Below are 14,304 nucleotides of genomic sequence, written 5' to 3' on the forward strand. Positions count from 1 at the left end.
ACACATCACCTCCATATTGGTATACTTAACAAAATTCATGTGGTGGGCATGGGGCCGGGGCCAAGGGATTTGGAGTGTGGGAGGGGGCTCAGGGCTGGGGCAAAGGGTTGGGGGGCAGTGGGGGTGAGGACTCTGGCTGGGGTGAGGCCAGGCCGCGGATGAGGGGGTTGGAGTGCAGGAGGGGGCTCAGGGCTAGGGCAGAGGGTTGGGGGGGGGGTGAGGGCTCTGGTTGGGGTACGGGCTCTGGGGTGGAGCGGGGGGTGAGGGGTTTGGGGTGCAGCCTTCTCTTACCACAGCAGCTCAGGGCCAGGTGAGAGGTACCTCTCACTGGCCCCGGCAGCCCTGGGCCTGGGGAGGGGCTCCTCTCCCCAGCCACGGCAGCTCTGGCGGGCCTGGACCAGGAAAGGGGCTCCTCTCCCCAGCAGCGCCGGCGGGCCTGGAGAGACTGCTGCGCAGCCATGCAGCTCACAGGGAACATAGCACAGCACTCTTCTGAGAGGTAGGATTTGAACTGGGGTCTCCTTTCTCCCACTCCAGCACAGGGAGGAATTGAACCTGGGCCTCCCATTGAGACCCTTACTATTGGGACAAAAATTATAAAATGGGAGGCACCATCACCACTTCCTCCAACCAGATTTTGAATGGGACCTGATCTGGTAGGTGGCCTCTCAGAATGCTCCACGTGCAACTCAGACAGATGAACACCTTGTGACACTGCTTCCCATATTTTTCAGAGTAATATTATATGATTGTGTCAATCATAATGTATTTTATGCAAGAAAGGTCATGTGATGTACCACTGGAAAGGTTATTTACTAAATATGATTATCCTATTTGTAGGAATGTATCCTTTTTGTATCTAAAGTTAGGACTATTGACAATACATCTGTACTACAAAAGTGTCTGCACCTAGAGAACGCCTACCAGACAGAATGCAATCAGTCTGGCTGGCTACCTGGGAACAAGTCAACAGATCATTAGGGAGAACAATAGGTCTTTGAAGATGCTAATCTCCCACCTTCCTGAGAAGCTTTCCTGGGATGCTACCAAAAAAACCTCTGATTTATGGCTGCTTTGACACTGCAGGGTCATATGATCAAGTCATCTGGTCCTGGACTCCATGATAGAATACCAGTATTTTTCCGGGGTGGGTGGGGTGAGCAACCACACTAGAAAACAAAGGATTCCTGCTATATGTAAAACCTATTTCAGGCAGGGGAGTGACATAATCAGGGTCATTCTTCACTGAATCCCCAGCCAGGATGGCTGCTGGAAATATCTAAGAAACAAAGACAAAGTGGGGGTGAAGAGCTGAGCCCAGGCTAGAAAGGGGTCTGGCCTGTGAAAGAAATATCTTGAGTTTTAAGTTGCAAGTAAGAGCACCTTGCCTTCAAGAACCACCTCAATCTAGCTAAAACAACAATGCAGGTGAGAAATTACTACTTGTAACCAGTTTTTTTTTAGTATCTTAAACTTAAGTTTGTTTCATTTGATAGTTAATCTGCTTTGATCTGTTTCCTAAACCTTATAATCACTTAAAATCTATCTTTTGTAGTTAATAAACTTGTTTTTGTTTAAAACCAGTTTGTGGCATTCATAACTGGGGGGGACAAAAACTGTGCGCATCTTTCACCACACTGAGGGAGGGAGCAAATTTCATGACCTTACACTGTACAGATTTCTGTGCAGTGCAAGACGATATAATTTTGGGTTTGCACGCCAGAGGGGGTGTGCACTTGAGTGCTGGGCAATTCCCTAGCTGAAGCCTACTCATGCAGTGCTGATTTCAGTGTCTGTGTCCTTCTGCAGCTGGGTGTGTCCCTACCTGTGTGTTGGAGGAGGCTTGAGGGTCTGGCTCAGCAGGACAGTGTAAGGGAGCCCAGCCTGGTGGAACAGGCGGGCTCAGTGGTACCCCAATACATCAGGTGGCACCGGGGCGGGGGGGAGGGGAACCCGTCACACACCTATCTTCCCCTGGTTCATGAATCTGTCTGGGGTGTCCAAGAGCTTAGAGTTGAGCAGCAGTGTGCCTACCTAGAGGCGGGAACGTTTACTCTGAAAAATTTGGCATCGACTGAGTTGATGCCTCCACTGTTTGGCAAGCATTTTGTGGATTGCAGCCAAGCCGAAACTGGGACGTACGTGCCTAAGTACCTTCATAGATTGCACACTCAGATACCAGAGATTAGTGCCATTATAAAAATATAAATTGATGGGCACAGCACAGAGAGAGGCTTACTTATAGCAAGAAATCAACAAAGACAGAACTGAATATGAACAGCATTAACTGACAAATGAAGAAAGAGGAATCATGTAACTGGTAATGAGGCAAGAATTCCTAAACCAGAGACCTGTGGTATTCAAAACACAGAAATTTGCCTGGAGGAATTTAATGCACAAGTAACAAATAGGTAAGGTTTGTCAGACACGGACTTGAGTAATTCCCCAAAGTAACTCATAAGATTTACACTGACGGGACAAGAGAGCCCTGAAGATTTTCCATATGTTTTCACAGCTGCACTTTTTGATTCTTGCACTAAGGATGTTTATAAACTTGCCTGAGTGCAATATTTGCTTTAGAATTAAGCCCTAATTGCCTTTCCAACACTTCAAAACTACTGCTTCTGTTACTTTGTTCATACCTTTCAATTTCTTTCAATTTTGCTGTTGGTGAAGAATCTTTTAATTCAAATGCATGCTCTGTGGTGAAATGCAAAAGGGATGCTTTTCGTTCACTATCTCTCACCGGTCGATCATCTAGAAAAAAATCCCCACAAAAAGAAATCAATGTCATTAATATTTTTCACTATAGCTTTTAACTCAGGAAATCAGAACGGTATCATGGCACCTTCAAACTGACTACATTTACAGAAGATAAACCTCTGATAACCAGTGAGGGCACAGATTTCATCATGTCAGTTTTAAGGAAAATACATAACGTGCTCCTAGTGGAGAAAAAAAGGCCAAAAGTTAAAAATATATAGATTTCTGAAAGTTCCATTCATTGTGAAAACAACACGTGCATATGTCTAAGCTAATGTTATAGAACATAATTGCTATTCCAGAGCCAACATTTGTAAACCCAACCCATTCTCTAGGGGCTTAAAGTTTTGTGTCTGGGTTTTGTAGGCTTTTTATCTCATAATTCATTTGTAGGAAAACAACCCCTTCACATTTAAATAGACTGTAACAGAGAGGAATGATTCTCCTCATCCTGATAGCAGGTGTCGGAAGCCCCGTCAGGCCAGGTATAGCTTATTAGATTCCACCCAGATATAAGGGAGAATGGCAGACAAGAAAGGAAGCCTGGAAACAGCCACGTGGCAGCGGGTATAATAGGCCAGGAAAGGCTGAGCCTGCCCAGGCACAGCTGCGACCTCCTGACACCGGTTGTGGGTTTGGAGGGGGAAGTTTTCTCTTATCATTATGCCCCATACAGGTTCCGGGGCAGCCAAGAAGGTGGTATCTGCTATTCCACTTCCTGGGTTAATCAGTAATCTCCCTGGACTCCAGAAAGATTACTGATGAAGCTGAGTAACACATACCTCCTCAGCCACCCCAGAACCTTCCATGGAGCATACCAAAAGCTAAATGAATTCTCCCGGAAGAGAAGAAACAAGAGCTTTTCACGCAGGGCAGCTTGGGGTCTGGGAAGACAGAGTGCTGTGGGGGGACTCCGGCTGGCCCAGGGCTTCTCTAACCATGTGGGGGGGCTCAAGGGCTCTAGCTGGCCCAAGGATGCTCTGGCTGGGGGGGAGGGACTTGGGGCTCCTCTCGGCAGGGGAGAGAACTCGTGGCTCCGGCCACAAAGGGGGGGGGCATAGGGCTCTGGCTGCAGGGGGCTTGGGCAGAGAGGCGCAGCTAGGGGCTAGCTTACCCGACGTGGGGCTCCACCCACTGCTCATGGGTTCAAGTAATATGAATTTGGAATTACAGTAGAACACCTTGGGAATGGAGGTTGTTCATAACTCTGAACAAAACGTTATAGTTCTTTTAAAAGCTTACAACTGAACATTGACTTAAGACAGCTTTGAAACTTTACTATGCAGAAGATAAATGCTGCTTTCTCTTTTTGATTTTTTAGTACTTTGCATTTAACACAGTACTGTATTTGTGAGATTTTCATTTTGTTTTTGTCTCTGCTGCTGCCTGATTGCGTACTTCCGGTTCCAAATGAGGTGTGTGGTTGACTGGTCAGTTCGTAACTCTGAAGTTCTACTGTAGCTTTTCGTTAATGAAACCAGAGGCCATGAGCCATGATCTTTCAGTTGAAATCTTGACTTCACTGAAGTCAACAGCAAAACTTCTATTGATTTTGAGTGGGACAAGATTTGTCCCTTTGGCTCCGCAACGAAAATAGAGCTTTATATTTGGGGCTGACTGGCAACTCCATTCACACAGACATAAGTGAATTCTGTTCTAAGGCTAGCAGAAGGGGAAGATGGCCTTAATGACAATTGTCCTAATTTTCTTTGTATAATGAACTACTCAACAAAGAGACAAAAGTTAAAGAGGTTTGTATTTGGCATGTTTTTTTTTTTTTTTTTTAAAGTTAACATCTTGCTATGGTAGTATAGCTGCATGTACCCAACATTCCCTTTTAAAGGATCCTGATACTTAAATCTTTTAACTTACAAAGCCACAAACTACACTATTGACAGCAAAAGATATGCAAAGCACTACTGAAAATGGGTCACTGTTCTGAACAATTCTATGGGAAGGGGAAAAGACAAGTTCTCAGAGTGATATTTTATACTAAAACAGAAAAACTAACTATTTAACTGTTGGATTGGTTCACAGAAGCTAACAGAATCCTACAGGGAGCAGGATACGGTTTTCTTCCCTATATATCCACTAGTCATAAGTTAGTTGTGGGCAGAAGTCCTGATAAGCATTATCAGAAAGTTTGAAATACAAATAAACGCAAGGAGGAAATAGTAAGCTTTCTTATCAAAACATTTACGTATACAGTTAATTTGTGTAATAGCTGTGTGCATATTTGTGTGTCTAATTAATCAAATCATATGTTCACAGAAAATATTAATACAAAATCATAACAGAATAGAGCACCCTTCATATAACAAAATGTTTACTCTAAACCTTTATTCAAAACATCTTTATTCAGAAAAAATATATTGCATTTTCAAAACACAGTCAACCTTGGTAATGTTTTTTTCAAATTAAACATAGGGTGGGATTTTCAAAAGCGCTCAGTATTGGCCTTATTCTTCTACTACTGAAGACAAGGGGAGCAAAGCTAGACCAGTGGTGAGAACATTAGAAAAATCACAACCGTAAAGTCTATAAAACTGTTTGTATTAAAGAACATCTGCAATGGGATATTTGAATGATCTAAAATTGTTTAATAGAGTACTGAATACCCTAAATAATCATGTTACGAAGGTTAATGCACATCAGCTTTGAACTTCATTATGTATTTAAGTTCATGCAACAGCCAGCCCTGCTGCTGATAAATGGCATTGGCTCGGTCCCAAACCCTAGCATGCACTAAGCTGGTAATGTACATCAACCACAGAAACCTGTTGGAGTGATGGGCTAAATCTGTCAATTCATGCTATTGGTACAGGACATGGTTCCTACTGATTCCTGAACCAACACACAATTTAAAAAAAAAAGATCCTGCACTAAAGAGCTTACAGATTAATTTAAGACAATTTGCATTCACAAAGAAGCACAAGCATGATGATAATAAAAACATGCTTTAATGTGCACAGGTAGATGGTCTCCAGTCAATCTATCTAGATATCTTAGGTACATATATGGCCCCCATTACCATGGGTATTTGAGCATCTGGCAATCTTTAATGTATTTATTCTCACAACATCCAGGGAGGCAGAGAAATACTATTATCTCTCTATTTCCCAGCTACAGAACTGAGGCATAGAGACTAAGGCTCAGATTCACAAATGTATTTAGATTCCTTACATCCATTGATTTCACAGGTTACATACCTTTGTGGATCTGGACCTAAGTGACTTGTCCAAGGTCACCCAGGAAGCCTGTGGCAGCACAGGAAAAGGACCCTGGGTCTCCTGAGTCCCAGGCTAGCTCTTTAGTCAGTGGCCTATCCTTCCTCTCTATCTAATCTAATATTCTTTCATATTTTTTAAAAGTTATAAATAAAAAAGGGTATCAGAAGTCCTACTGACCATTTAGCTAGCCATTATTATGGTAACAAAGGTATCCCTCCACCTGGAAAGCCAGGTGCAGGGATACAACATTTTGTTCCATACATTTAAGAAATACCACCAAAACAACATTCTTAAAAGTACATATATAGCCTTTAAAGAATAAATGTGGACATGGTATACAGGTTTCATTGGCACTCATATGGAATAAATTGCATAAATCACACACCACAGACACATTCTTGATACATACACATATATATTTCTCTTTCATACAAGATACCTAACGCTATATCTAAAATTTCAAGAACTCAATTAAGTTTTGAAGTTCTGAATTGTACTTACCTAAGCGTCTAAGGTTAGGAAGCATGTGCACAACAAAAAGACGATAATCAGACTCATTTTTAACTACAGGGTTGAGACGGAGGTCCACATCCTTGAGTGCAGTTAAACTATGAAGTCGAAATATTTCAGACAGTGATGAAATGTGATTGTAATAGAGATTGAGCTTTTCTAAAAATATCAGATGCTGAATGCCCTGTTAATATACAGAAAATAGAAACCATATTAGTTTGTACTCACATAGGACTCCAATAAACTTCACGTTTTCATAGAGTGAAATACACTAGGTCATTGATATAAATCAAAGCCAGGCAACCAGTGACTTAATAGTCTTTACCAGCTGCCTGTAGCTGTTTGGTGGCCTATGTGAAACGAGTTGCTGGTCTCAGTCCAGGTTCTAGTGCAAACATGAACATTTTTAAAAACCTCACAAACAAAAATCACAAGTGACATTATTTGTTATTCTTTCTGGCTGTATCAAAACTATCCACCAAGAAGATGTTCCTTCCAGACAAAGGTTGTAGCTGAGTGGTAGAGCACTTGGGGACAACTTCATAACCGCTGCCCATGCCATACCTGTTCTGTGCATATAAAGCCCTTCTGTCTTCTAGTGGCATCTTTAAATATTTAAAATTTTCTAGTGACACTTAAAACATTTTTGAAGTTAACATTATTTTGCTGAACAAGATGAACAATTAGTTAAGAGTGGTGACACTTAAATGTGAATTGAGCACCTCTTAAGTATTGACATTCATCAATTTGAGCTCTTAAGCTATCAAGAAATACTACAGATATTATGTAAAATAAAGTAATATAGCATATTGATGCTGCTCTTCACAAAAAGGGTTGAGGTAAGCGATTATATACTTACACTCTGATCCTGCAAAGATTTAAGCACATACTTATTTCTACCCATATGAAGAGTCTCGATGACACTGGTTGAACCCGTGTTTAAATTAAACACGAGTGTAAGTCTTTTTAAGATCAGGGCCACAACCTGAAAAAGGTGATGGATTGATAGCACTTGAAACTAAAATCCTCCTTCAACTACAAAGGAGCTATAGCACAGGCATGGCAATGCATGTTTCCCCATACTAAACCACTGAAGTGCCACAATCTCCGAGAAAGACAACCTGTAAATTTAATACATTAGTGCAGACTCCAAGCCAGCTTTTGCTGAGACTACAACCAAGGGTGCCAATTATAATCTGGACTCCAGTCCACTTGGAATTAGACTAAAACTACAAAATCATTTCACACAGTGCTCTGAACAGCCACCAGCAAATAATTTTTGACCACTAACCCAAACTAGATTCAAAATTGTCATTTGGAGATAAAACACTATTCTGTTATCAATCCTCCAAAGCTCCATTTACTTGTTTAAAAAAAAAAAAAAAAAAAAAAAAAAAAAAGTACTCACAAGTGTTTGCAGGATCAGGGCCTAAATCAAGATCTGCATGCTGTGCTGGTGATGGAGCAGGTAGTGAGGCTGCTCACAAAATACTTATTTTCTTTACAGATACTGAATTTCAAGTTTATCGGAAGGTAACCTGGTGCCCCCTTCACCTGTACCCTCCATCATTTTTCCATAAGGTACCGGGCTTGCAAAGCACAAAAAAATCCGATATTGTTCCAACCTCCATAAAACCTTCAATATGACTCCCCCAATCCTCTTGTCCTTTCTCCATGACTTCAAGACCTAACCCAGTTCCTGTTATATTTATCTTAAATAATCATTTAAAAAAATTAAACAAAAAACGTACCTCCAAGCTAACCAATGCATTGCGAGAGAGGTCTAAGGATTTTAGGCGAGTGAAATTTTTCAGAGAATTTCCTAAATGAGTAATCTTTTCATGATAAGTTCCAGGAAGAGACAATGATCGGACATCAGCTACAATGAGAAAATGTGAAACTTGAATATATTTATCTAAAGACAAATGAAGTTATTGAAATTATTCTAATTATGTTAAATACACCTGATATTGAAGTGACAGAAATGCAAGATACATGTTTAATTTTTTTTTGGTGATTTCAGGGTTGTGCGTGTCAACGACCTGGAGAATATTTATCATCGGCAAGTAGAGCTAACAATCACAGCGACTGGCCTCCCTGTGCCTATGAGGGCAGATTTTAAAAACTGTCTGCAGATATGCTGCTTGGTAGAACTGCAAAGAGGACCTTGAGGGAGATAATACACCTTCCATCTGTATTGCTTCCCACCAAGCTGTCTGCATGGAAATTGAGCCACAAAGGCAGAGGATAGAAAGCAACACTTCCGCTTCCATTCTCAAAATTCTAATGACATTCACATGTGGCCAAAGAGGGGTGCATCTGTAAATTATGTTTCTTGCAGTCAGATTACATCTATATCAACTTGTGAACAGAGTATACCTATTTCAACTAGATAGATCTGTGGCAGTTTCTTAAAAAGCCACTAAATCATTACACTAAAACCTAGTTTCTAACCAAACAGTTCTGCCACATTCTAATGGATTTATTGGCATGTACCCAACCAGCCTTTTTGTACTTGTCTTCTGGGTCTATGTGATGAAACAAAACTTCTTCCCTAGTTCTTTTAGCAGAAACAGCTTGTATTTCATAAGATAAATAACCAAATGGCAAAAAAAAAAAAAAAAAAAAAAAAAAAAAAAAAAACCCACACAAAAAAACCCTGCAGGTCATGTGGGGCTTGACTGTAAGCACCTACTGAGCATACACTGTTCCTATAGAAATCAATGGGACGTGAGGGTGCTCAGCACCTTGCCGCAGACATTTAGCACCTTTTGGATCAAACCCTCAGAGTTAAGAGCAAGAATGTGCTTTACGAGATATTCCTAGATCAAATAACAAAAGTATTATTACTGATGTACTCAGGGCTGTTCTATAGTGAGGTCTGATCACGGCAGAATGGTGAATCAGCACTTTTGCTGCATGGAGGATGCCATTTATCCATCCTCTAAATGGCATGCTCCACATAGCATGATGCATTGCAAGGTCATGCCACATGAAAGATGGCATTTGATAGAGCAAAATGGCATCCTCCGCACAGCAGGAACTCATGTAAATTGTACATGCAAGGTCACACCACATGGAGGATGCCATTTTAGGGCAAAATGGCATCCTCCACACAGCATGACCCTACAATCACCGTGAGTGAGTTCATGCTGGTAGGGGCATTCTGAAAAGAAAAGGTGGCACAGTCACTACTGTAAAAAGTCTGCTTAGTCATACAAAAGCAACAGTGAGCAAGAATATCCTGACCTGGGATATTCTATCTACTACCCAAGATCCATAAACTTGGAAATCCTGGGCGCCCCATCATCTCAGGCATTGGCACCCTGACAGCAGGATTGTCTGACTATGTAGACTCCCTCCTCAGGCCCTACGCTACCAGCACTCCCAGCTACCTTCGAGACACCACTGACTTCCTGAGGAAACTACAATCCATCGGTGATCTTCCTGATAACACCATCCTGGCCACTATGGATGTAGAAGCCCTTTACACCAACATTCCACACAAAGATGGACTACATGCCGTCAAGAACACTATCCCCGATAATGTCACGGCTAACCTGGTGGCTGAACTTTGTGACTTTGTCCTTACCCATAACTATTTTACATTTGGGGACAATGTATACCTTCAGATCAGCGGCACTGCTATGGGTACCCGCATGGCCCCACAGTATGCCAACATTTTTATGGCTGATTTAGAACAACGCTTCCTCAGCTCTCGTCCCCTAACGCCCCTACTCTAATTGCGCTATATTGATGACATCTCCTTGAGGAATTCCACCATGATTTCAACAATTTCCATCCCACCATCAACCTCAGCCTGGTCCAGTCCACACAAGAGATCCACTTCCTGGACACTACAGTGCTAATAAACACTGGTCACATAAACACCACCCTATACCAGAAACCTACTGACCGCTATTCCTACCTACATGCCTCCAGCTTTCACCCTGACCACACCACACGATCCATCGTCTACAGCCAAGCTCTGCGATACAACCGCATTTGCTCCAACCCCTCAGGCAGAGACAAACATCTACAAGATCTCTATCAAGCATTCTTACAACTACAATACCCACCTGCGGAAGTGAAGAAACAGATTGATAGAGCCAGAAGAGTTCCCAGAAGTCACCTACTACAGGACAGGACTAACAAAGAAAATAACAGAACGCCACTAGCCGTCACCTTCAGCCCCAACTAAAACCCCTCCAACGCATTATTAAGGATCTACAACCCATCCTGAAGGATGACCCAACACTCTCACAAATCTTGGGAGACAGGCCAGTCCTTGCCTACAGACAGCCCCCCAACCTGAAGCAAATACTCACCAACAACCACATACGACACAACAGAACCACTAACCCAGGAACCTATCCTTGCAACAAAGCCCGTTGCCAACTGTGCCCACATATCTATTCAGGGGACACCATCACAGGGCCTAATAACATCAGCCACACTATCAGAGGCTCGTTCACCTGCACATCCACCAATGTGATATATGCCATCATGTGCCAGCAATGCCCCTCTGCCATGTACATTGGTCAAACTGGACAGTCTCTATGTAAAAGAATAAATGGACACAAATCAGATGTCAAGAATTATAACATTCATAAACCAGTTGGAGAACACTTCAATCTCTCTGGTCACGCAATTACAGATATGAAGGTCGCTATCTTACAACAAAAAAACTTCAAATCCAGAGTCCAGCGAGAAACTGCTGAATTGGAATTCATTTGCAAATTGGATACTATTAATTTAGGCTTAAATAGAGACTGGGAGTGGCTAAGTCATTATGCAAGGTAACCTATTTCCCCTTGTTTTTTCCTACCCCCCCCCCCAAGACGTTCTGGTTAAACTTGGATTTATGCTGGAAATGGCCCACCTTGATTATCATACACATTGTAAGGAGAGTGGTCAGTTTGGATGAGCTATTACCAGCAGGAGAGAGAGTTTGTGTGTGTGGTTTTTGGAGGGCGGGGGGGGGGGGTGAGAAAACCTGGATTTGTGCTGGAAATGGCCCAACTTGATTATCATACACATTGTAAGGAGAGTGATCACTTTAGATAAGCTATTACCAGCAGGAGAGTGGGGTGGGAGGAGGTATTGTTTCATGGTCTCTGTGTATATAATGTCTTCTGCAGTTTCCACAGTATGCACCGATGAAGTGAGCTGTAGCTCACGAAAGCTTATGCTCAAATAAATTGGTTAGTCTCTAAGGTGCCACAAGTACTCCTTTTCTTTTTGCGAATACAGACTAACACGGCTGTTACTCTGAAACCAGTGAGCAAGAAGATTTCTATGATAGACAGGGAGCACAATGCCATTGTAATGGGGGTGTTTACCTCACACAGACGGTGAAACAGTTAACGTGGGCTGGCAAGGCCAATTAACACACCTGGTTTCACCTACAGGGTGGGCCAGGCTTATTTAAAAATGAAGCTCGGTTAGGGAGGAGCTGGGTGGTTTCTGTAAAAGGAGGAAGACTAAAGCAGAAGGGGGCTACATGGAAAGAACTCTGCAGTCCCTCTCTGAGTACCAGAGACCGTATGCAGGAGGTACAGAGATGTCACTGGGGTGGAACATGCTCTGCCAGTGACCTCTGAAACAAAGGGCAGGACCTGGACCTCCAGAAAAGAAATCCAGCCAGGCACTCAACTGAAGAGCTTCAGGAAGGAGTTTATATGCCTGGGCCAGGCTCTGATGGCAGAGTGAAAAGAACTCCTAGAGTGGACTTGATAAAAGCCAACCAATAGGCAGACAATGTTAGGGATAGACAGAAGTGGAGGATCCAAAGAAGAGGCAAGGCTCCAGGGAAGTAACTTGTGAGAGTGAGCATTCTCCAGAAGAACAGAAAGCTGGGGGAGACTCCAGGATGGATTAAAAATTTAAACCTGAGGGAATGGGCAAAAGTTGCTATCGTTTTGGTTTGTATTTCGCTTTTGAATTTGGTTAAAATACTCCAGGGAAAAGTATAAAATACTCTAGGGCCAGTATTCTGACAGAAAAAGGGAATGGAAGAGGAGCCCTGGAAGGGCAGGAGATGTCATATTAATGACCAGTACTGTGTGGGACAAGGTCCCTTAGGGATGTTGATACTGTGGAAGAGGAGAGCTTTAATGTGACCTGGCTGGAGATCTGAGTCACAGGAGAGACATTCCTGGCCAGAGTGGACGTCAGCAGGAAGCGCTAGATGAGCAGAGTTAATACCCAAACCCAGCCATAAGGGGGTACATCAGTAATAAGTCCACTCTTCTACAGCCACCAAATACCGCAGAATCCAGGCTTGATTTGAAGGGGGGGGGGGGGGGAAGAGGGTAGAACTGAGTGCTGTGGGTACAACCCACACTAAGGGCTAGTCTACACTATCGTGCTACAGTGGAGCAGCTGCAGCACATCTGGTGAAGATACTTTCCCATTGGCATAATTACTACATCTCAATGAGAGGCGGAAGTTATGTCAGTGGGAGAGCATCTCCTGCAACACAGTACAGTGTAGACACTGCTTTAAGTCGATGTAACCTGCGTCACAAAACGGTGACTTTTTCACACCCCTGAGTGACATAAGTTACATCGATTCAAGTGGTAGCGTAGATAAGCCCTTGGTGGAAATGTGGTATCATACCACACTAAAGGAAACATTGGGAGCTTCTGAGCATAGCAATGCTGAATCAAACACCCTTACACCACTGGGAGTTCCTAAGTATATAGATCAGAGGTGGGCAAACTACGGCCTAGATTCTACCCGGCCCGGGAGGCTTGCCCCCAGCCCCTCCCCTGCTGTTCTCCCTCCCTCGCAGCCTCAGCTCACTGCACCGCCAGCGCAATGTTCCAAGCGGCGCAGCAGGGGCTGCAAGCTTGTGGGGCAGTGCAGCTGCAGAGCCTGGCCTGACCCGGTGCTCTGTGCTGCACAGTAAGGGGGCAGGGAGCAGGGCGGGTTGGATAGAGGGCAGGGGTGGTCAGGGGATAGTCATAGGGTGGATAGAGGTCGGGGCAGTCAGAGGGCAGGGAACAGGGGGGGTTGAATGGGAGCAGGGGTCCTGGAGGGGCAGTCAGGAAGGGGGGGGGCATTGGATGGGGCAGCGGGGGCAGTCAGGGGACAGGGAGAAAGGGTGGCTGGATGGGGCAGGGGTCCTGGCAGGGCAGTAAGGAAGGAAACGGGGGGGGGGGGGGTTGGATGGGATGGCAGGGGGCCGGGCAGGGGTTGCGGGGGTGGTCAGGGGACAGAGAGAAGGGGTGGTTGGATGGGGCAGGGGTCCCAGGGGGCCGTCAGGGGGTGAGAAGCAGGGAGGGCCACGTCCCCCTCCCTTAACCAGTCTCCATACAATTTTCAAAACCCACCCCTGATACAGATGCTGCATGCCCACTATTACATTTCTTTGTAGGGTGCAGCTTATGTCCTCCTCCATCTCGCATATGGCTTGACAGTGGTAAGCACTGGTAGATCCGTCTACCACGCACAATGCATCCTTGGGATGTTACATGCCCCTCAAGTACAGCAAATGCAATTCTCCCTGATCCTTATGTGGACCATGCAAGAGCTGGCAAGGGGAGGCTCTCTGTGCCATTTCCCATATTGCACATTTGTTAAGCGGCAAGCAGAATCTGTCCCAAAGTTTCTAGCTGTTATCATTGCAAGAGAACCACACAGTACTGTCTTTGCACATCTGAAGTCAGGTGACTGTTGCCCAGAGCTTTTCCCAATTTACAACTGAATTAAAACAGTCTATTCTTCCAAGCTACTCCTTTTCACGTCTAGCATGCCAACTTACTTCTCGTTCTCGACACTCATACACTCCTTAAGA

The 14,304-nt window shown here is 43.9% G+C and overlaps 1 protein-coding gene across 2 annotated transcripts in view; it reads right to left on the minus strand.

Moving 5' to 3' along the window:
• Window positions 1-14,304, minus strand: part of CEP72 (centrosomal protein 72) — a 48,406-nt gene that overhangs the window by 31,956 nt on the left and 2,146 nt on the right. The window contains exons 2-4 of one of the 2 annotated variants that reach the window (XM_074945157.1): window positions 8,255-8,382; window positions 6,495-6,687; window positions 2,643-2,757 (exon numbers count right to left, since the gene is read on the minus strand). In XM_074945157.1, coding sequence (XP_074801258.1) covers window positions 2,643-2,757; window positions 6,495-6,687; window positions 8,255-8,382 — 436 coding nt within the window. The remainder of the gene's footprint in view (window positions 1-2,642; window positions 2,758-6,494; window positions 6,688-8,254; window positions 8,383-14,304) is intronic. The other variant, XM_074945158.1, reaches the window with a different exon arrangement.

This window comes from Natator depressus, chromosome 2 (assembly GCF_965152275.1).
Source record: "Natator depressus isolate rNatDep1 chromosome 2, rNatDep2.hap1, whole genome shotgun sequence".
Lineage (NCBI taxonomy): Eukaryota > Metazoa > Chordata > Testudines > Cheloniidae > Natator > Natator depressus.